Raw genomic sequence first — 6,841 nt, forward strand, 5'->3', positions numbered from 1 at the left:
AAGAACGTCTTAAAATAGGGTCATGGCGGCCGTACGTTGGTTCTTCGGAGCAACGGGAGTTGGATCTCCCTCGCCGTCTTCGGACGTTGTTCTCTTCCTCGTATGGGAGGAGTCGCTCACCTCCTCCTCCTCCTCATCTTCTTCATCTCCCTCTAGGTTGGAGGGAGCCAACGTCTCCTCGGACCTAGTGTTTGGTGGACCCTTGGACTGAAGACCCTCTCAGATCTTTTTCTTCCATTTCTTCTCCTCCTCCTTTCTTGGAGTCATGTATGGTTTCTCGACCAATATGTCCGCCAATAGTGGAATCATATTGTCCTTGGGCAAAGGCGCCAGATAGTTGAACTTCTTAGTGTTTTTTAGCCAGATCTACAAGCACAGGAGAAGGAAGAAGTGAGTACCTTGTTAAGAGGAAGGGATGAAAACTAAGGATGTGATAAAAACCTTACTGGCCCAGAAGGGTTAAAAACGAAAAGGCCTATGTCTTCCTCCTAGGTGGGCCAAGACTTCTGTGCTTTGAAAAGCGCCTTCCACAACTTCTAGTAGGTAATGCGGAAAAAGTTTAGCACAGTGCGTGCCGCATTATCCGGGTCCTCTGGATTGTGATCCCACATCATGATGGACCGATGTCGGAACGGGAGAAGGCGGCGACGGAGCATTACCTCGATTACGTTGGTAAGCTCAGTCTTCTTTGCTAGTAGATTGGAGATCTTCTTTCTGAGATCCTTCACCTCTATGTCTCCCCCAATCCAGGGCCTTTTCCATCCAGGACACAAGACATGTGGGAGGGCTGGATCTGAATGTTGGACGAGCTGCCTCCCCGATGCGGCGTGGCTCGGTGATGTAGAACCACTCTTTCTGTCATGCCTTGATGGTGTCTATAAAGGTGCCATTTGGCCATTTGGCTCCAGCAAGCTTGTTGATCATCGCTCCCCCATAGTGTGCTTGATCACCATTGATGACTTTGGGCTTGATGTGATGACCTTCAACCATAGGCCAAAGTGGGGTTGAACCCCTAGAAACGCTTCACAGACTATGATGAAGGCTGAGAGGTGTGTGATGGAGTTTGGGGGTGTGACAGCCCAAGACCGACGTTCCAGAAGATTCCCCTTTTTTCGTTTTTGGCGTGTGGTTATTTATTTGCCGCATCATCATCGCATCTTGCACATCATCATCATTGCATCGGCATCCCGTTGCCGCCAGTTTTCAAACTTGCATCTGTTGTTAGTTGCCAGTTCTCGTCGTTGTCCGTTCTGAGCCCGACCGCACACGCACACGCCCGCGGCATCGTTTAAATCTTATTTTCAAAGGTGTGTATAAAACTTTCTCCGATTGGGTTGGAACGTGCCGTGCGGTCTTAATATATTATAGCTAGGCCGCCTCTGAAATTTCGTCGCAATCGGAGTCCGTCTAGTTCTCGAACGGTCGACCGTAGCGGCACCGTATTCGATCTATCATCGGACGTCTTTCGGTGTTTTAAATCTCGTTGTCGGGCCGCCCGTTTTCCCTCTCGTCTCCGGATAACTACACAATACAAGAAATATGCTCATATGTGATGTTTTTTAAAATGTCGTTGACGAATTCATCATAAATCTATGACGAATTCATCCGAGATCATCGTAAACCGTTTGAGGGGATCAAATCTACATATAAATTACGACGATGTGAGTCAAAATGTTGTAACCGCATAAGATGAGATCGTCATAACTTTTACGACGATTGTAAAAATGTCGTAACATGTTCTAACTGATCAGAATTCTTCCCACGGATCAATGACATGGCACACATCCATCCATCCATTTATCTCACCATCTCACATCCATCCATCCATGTATTTACAGAAAAAAAAGAAAAAAAGAAAACCCCACCCACAGCCAAACCCTAGCTCAGATCCCTCCCTCCTCCCCATCTCCTCGCTGCCGCCACCTCCTCCCCATCCCCGCCCCCTCCCGATCAAGTCCTCCCTCCTCCCCATCTCCGACGAAGCCGCCCAGGCCCCAACACCACCGCCGTTGCCCCCACCTGGTGCTCCGCCGGCAGCCGCTCCCTGAACCCGAGGAGCTACACGCCCTCTGTCGGTGGTGTCGATGTCGCCCTCGGCGGCGGACGGAGGGGGCGATGGGGACGAGGAGCTGACGGCAAAGTCATCTCTAGCAGCTCTACCTCGAGGGCAACGCGCTCGCCGGCGGCCTCGAGTTCCTGGAGGCCCTGGTGATCCGCGACATGGGGCGGATCGGGGTCACCGTCCCGAGCACCCTCTCGCGGCTCACGCGCCCCCAGCAGCTCTACCTCGAGGGCAACGCGCTCGCCGGCGGGGTACCCGGGAAGGTGATGTCTAGGATGAGCTCCCTCCGCTACCTCTCGCTCGCCGGCAACCGGCTGGAGGGCACGCTGCCACCGGAGCTCGGGGACGTTCGCGGTCTAGTCCGAGGAGCTCCTCGTCGCTTCCATGGTTTAATGACACGGACATTCTCTATTTTGCTTCATTGTTCATTTGTGATGTTGTGCACTACAGTAGAAAGGAATCCAGGGCAGAAGTGTAGGAACTGGGCATCAAGGACGTGATGCCGGAGCGGCTGTCCGGGCTCATCAGCGGCTACGCCGGCCTCGTCGACAAGGTCCCCTCCATGAAGGCATTCTACTGGTACGGCACCTGCCCTCACCGCCACCAACCCCCTCTGTCGGTTCTTGCACCTCCAGCCTGTGCCGTCCCTCTCGTTTGCTACTATTGTGGCTGTCGGGGTTGTGCCTGGTAGGTGCTCGACGAATTGCCTGCCTCGGATGTCATTCTTCCCTGTGCGGCTGCTAGTTTGGAAGGCATGCGTATTACTGCGGTGAAACGAAAAATGTTTTGAGATATGTGTATACAAAGCAATATCAGCATGTGGTGCTAGGATGGCATCAAAGATGTTTGCTGGATTTATTATATTGCCATGTATTAGAGCTATTTTTCAACTGCAATTTCTTCCTTCCTAAGACTATACATTCACTTCACACGACCATGTATATTTTATTAGTCAGTGTATATGCTGCAAGATTGTTACCATTGGATATCACTTCATACGCAATGAACATCTTTAGTATTATTTTCGGGGTTTGCGCTGCAGCTACGCCATGGACGTGAACGTGGAGAGGGCGGAGGACGTGCTCACGCACAAGCGCATCCTCGAGCTGGCCGGGGATCCCGTGCAGCGCCCGTCCTTCGCCTTGCGGGTCGTGCAGGTGAGCCGTTCGTCCCCCCGCCTCTCGTGTATGTTTCCTATTAGGATTAGGCGTTTCTTCGAAACATATACTGACAGATGTATAGAGTTCACTCATGATAGATTAAAAATTTAAGGATCAAGTACTCTTGCTTCATTGATCATTACAAGTTGCAAGCTAGCTTCAGGATTAGTCGTTCATGCAGTGTTTATCAAGATTCAGGATTAGGAATTTTTTGTATCTCGCAACTTTGTGTCAGGCAAATTAACCTCACTCATGTTGCTATGAGAGAAAAACTTAGTTATGTCAATTTTGCAAGATTATGTGGCATCTTGACAAGATAAGTTAGATTTGTAGTATGTCTATTTAATTAGGTGGTGCTACATGTGGATTATGATATGACATCTTCTCCAAATAGGTGCAGGTGGGAAAAAAGCACATATGCTTATCTGAATGAGCCTGCAGTGACGGGGACGACGACGTCTACGTCATGGTAACGGATCGACTCCGCACCTCTTCTTCCCTGTCTCGCTTCTACCATAAAAGTGCCTGCTTTCCTTCGTGAAGTTCGCATGTGCACTTGAGTTCTGATGTTTGGTTCGTTCAATGGAGCAATGTGGAAAGCCCTGTTTTTTATTCTTCTTCTAGTAGATAATAGTAGTTGCCCCAATTGCATGTACTAGTTACTGTGTAAATCCACACAAAGGTTTGACACCCACATTAAAAAGGCTCCTGACATGATTTGAAATGGATGCAGTCTGGAATATTTGTATTTTCTTACAAAATGCCCTGTTCATTTCTGCCATTATGAAATTCCTGATTGTACATTGGATGCTCTAAATGTTGCCTAATTTGTATCTACCCTGCAAAGTTTGTAGTATTTGTTTACACATTGTTCTTAACTGTCAACTCAATTATTGGGCAGACAATGTAGGGCAACCAAATAGTTGAGCTCTCATATTGCCATCCTGCTTCAGTAACCACTTCCTATCTTATTTTTTGATTTCTTCATTACCATTTATAGGCTGGGGAAAATGAGGCAGATTACTTCCGAAGGTGAGACGTGCACCCCCCACACATGGTTATTTCTTGGAGGTCGTAGCTACTGGTCTGCGCTCCGCTCGCCGGCGGGCATGGATCGATCCTATGGTGGGGGGTGCGTAGATCGATCCTATGGTGGGGCGTGGATCGATCCGACGAGGACCGCGCCGTCGCGACCGAACCCGTCAGGAACTTAGGCCATTAACGAAGCACGCCGGTCTGTGGCCGAGCCACGGTGCTGGTAGTGAGTCAGCTGAAACAGAAAAGATTAGTTAATTTTACTTATTAGCTGGACTTAGTCCATTATCATTTCTCCTCTTAATATTTTTGTCTTACTCAATGTAGTGGTGAATCAATTATGGTCAATATTACATCAATGTTTTATTCAGATTGCTGAAGTTTGGTTTAAGTCAGCTGATATGAGCCAAATCCCTGAAATTTGGGGGCTGTGACTAGTGCTTCAGTTATGGGGTTCGCTGATAGTTAGTTAGTTACCCTGAAATTTTATATCTTGGTTCAATTAATTCAAAATTTTGACTTATAGAGCTCTAACAAAATAGAGGTGTTTGTTAAAACTCGATCCCACAGTTTGTCAGTCTAATCGTCATTGTTTTGAACCAACATTTAACAGCATGGACTGCATTACTGAAAGATATTTTGGCTACTCTTCAGTTCTAGTTACCTAGGCTAGTTTCCTTATGCCGACGGAAGGAAATACCCTGTTGGATCAAAATACAATTCCTTGTTTCTGTTGTATTAAGCATTCTCTTTTTACTAATCCCATTTTGGGTTCTCTTACTTTCCTATTCTCAGGAGCAACCTCCAGCTACTACCTCTCGCACTACAGCTCCAGTTTACCCTGAATGGCCCGGCTTTCAGGTTATTCTATGATTTTTCTACCAACGAAAATGGACATGCTTTTATTTTACTGAATCAATTATGTTATTTAGTGTTGTCATTGACTTTATTATCTTAGAAATCTTGGCAGGGCTACCCAGCGATGCCACCACATGGGTTTTTTCCCCCTGCTGTTGCTGCAGGCCAAGCTCATCCATACATGTGGGGAGCTCAGGTGCCCTCTATAGGAAACTTTGTCTCTTTTCCTCATAAGTCCCTGTTCAGCTTAAAGAAGACCGGCAAAGTATGAATTTGTGCTGTTTGGAATCTTAGTCTCTATTATTAGGGACTGATCATCTGATCCTACCTCTGTTGATGTCTGCCTCGGCTTGAATACTGGAACTTATGTTGCGAGGACGTAGTTGAATAAATTATTATAAAACTGTCCAGTAACACTGGAACCACCCAGAGAATAGGAAAACTAAGGCGTTAGTCTCTTGATCTATTAGCCATTTCTATTAGAAGCTTATTTTATATGGTGTTATGACTTATGAGTCCCCTTATATTCTTGAATTGTTCTTTGTTTAGTTTGGTGATGTAATGCTGAAATGTACCTTCTGTATCCTCTACACCGTCGTCGCGTTCCCTCTCGCCTACTTTCTTGTTATGATTGACTTACATGATTAATATGTTAACTAGTTGCCAACTTAGAATTCGGGTGAAATGGTTGGACCATAGGTGCATGTGTGCAGTATGCACTAGTTTAGTTCAGTGGCATGCTCTTTATTTCAGGACTTGCTTTGGGATGTGTGCACATGTGTAGTACATCATAAATATATCCTATTTTTGCATCTCACATAGTTATGTTGTTGGATTTTTGGTACCTGTTGTCAAGTTGGTAGTAATGCACGTGCTTTAACTTTTGAGATCTGTTTAATTAATGTACTTTTGAAATCTGCCACAGCTATGTTCATAATCAAATCTTCGCACCACTAATTTAGCTGCAAGCCTGCAACTGAGAGATCATTATCTGTTATGCTATTGTTGTACAATACGCACACACACACGCATTCTTTCTTCTCAACACAAAATATGTGTAGATACAATTGACTTGTGGTTATATTTTGTTGCAGTAGAACGGATAAATCATTTGTGAGACGAAGGATATTTTTAACATCATCTTCAGGATGAACACAAATCTTTTTATTTCTAATATTTTTTATATATATTTATTTTTGATTGATTCATGTGCAGTGTAATGTTCTTGTAGGATGACAAGTTGTTGCATCTCAAGCATGTCTCATAGGAGAGAAGAATGAAGTCCATTGTAGTGTTGGGATAGTAGTAGATGTGCCATTGTTCTGTTGTGTAATTTTGTTCGCTCTTGCTATATTCCTGTGTAAGGAAATGTATTGATGAGATGAGTTATTGTGTTATGTAAACCTGGAAGATGTATTATGTGATGTTATATGATGGATGATTTTAATTCGACTTGGAGTTTTCTTAATTTGAATATGAAATAGTGCTGCATTTAATATTGGACAAATAATTGGTTGAAAAGGCCCAATAAATAGAAACGAAACCAAGTTCTTGAAAAAAAAGTTGTTGAATTCAAAAATGAAAAAAAGGCCAAAACTGAAACTGGACCAAATGTATTTAGGCACTAAAAGGCCAGGACCCAAAAAAAATTCGAAAAAGAAAAACTAAAAGTGGATGTAAATAGGCCAAGGCCCAAAAAAAGCCCAATAAGAAAAGCCCAAAAAAA

At 44.9% G+C, this 6,841-nt stretch overlaps 1 protein-coding gene across 1 annotated transcript; it reads left to right on the forward strand.

Annotated features, from left to right (window-relative positions):
- Positions 1 to 1,959: 1,959 nt before the first annotated feature.
- Positions 1,960 to 2,562, forward strand: LOC123396369 (LRR receptor-like serine/threonine-protein kinase ER2). The gene is made up of 2 exons (XM_045091323.1): positions 1,960 to 2,416; positions 2,513 to 2,562. Exons 1-2 carry the CDS (start codon positions 2,221 to 2,223, stop codon positions 2,560 to 2,562), a joined length of 246 nt encoding a protein of 81 aa, XP_044947258.1. The 5' UTR covers positions 1,960 to 2,220.
- Positions 2,563 to 6,841: the final 4,279 nt, after the last annotated feature.

The sequence above is a fragment of the Hordeum vulgare genome, chromosome 5H (genome assembly GCF_904849725.1).
Source record: "Hordeum vulgare subsp. vulgare chromosome 5H, MorexV3_pseudomolecules_assembly, whole genome shotgun sequence".
Classification (NCBI taxonomy): Eukaryota; Viridiplantae; Streptophyta; class Magnoliopsida; order Poales; family Poaceae; genus Hordeum; species Hordeum vulgare.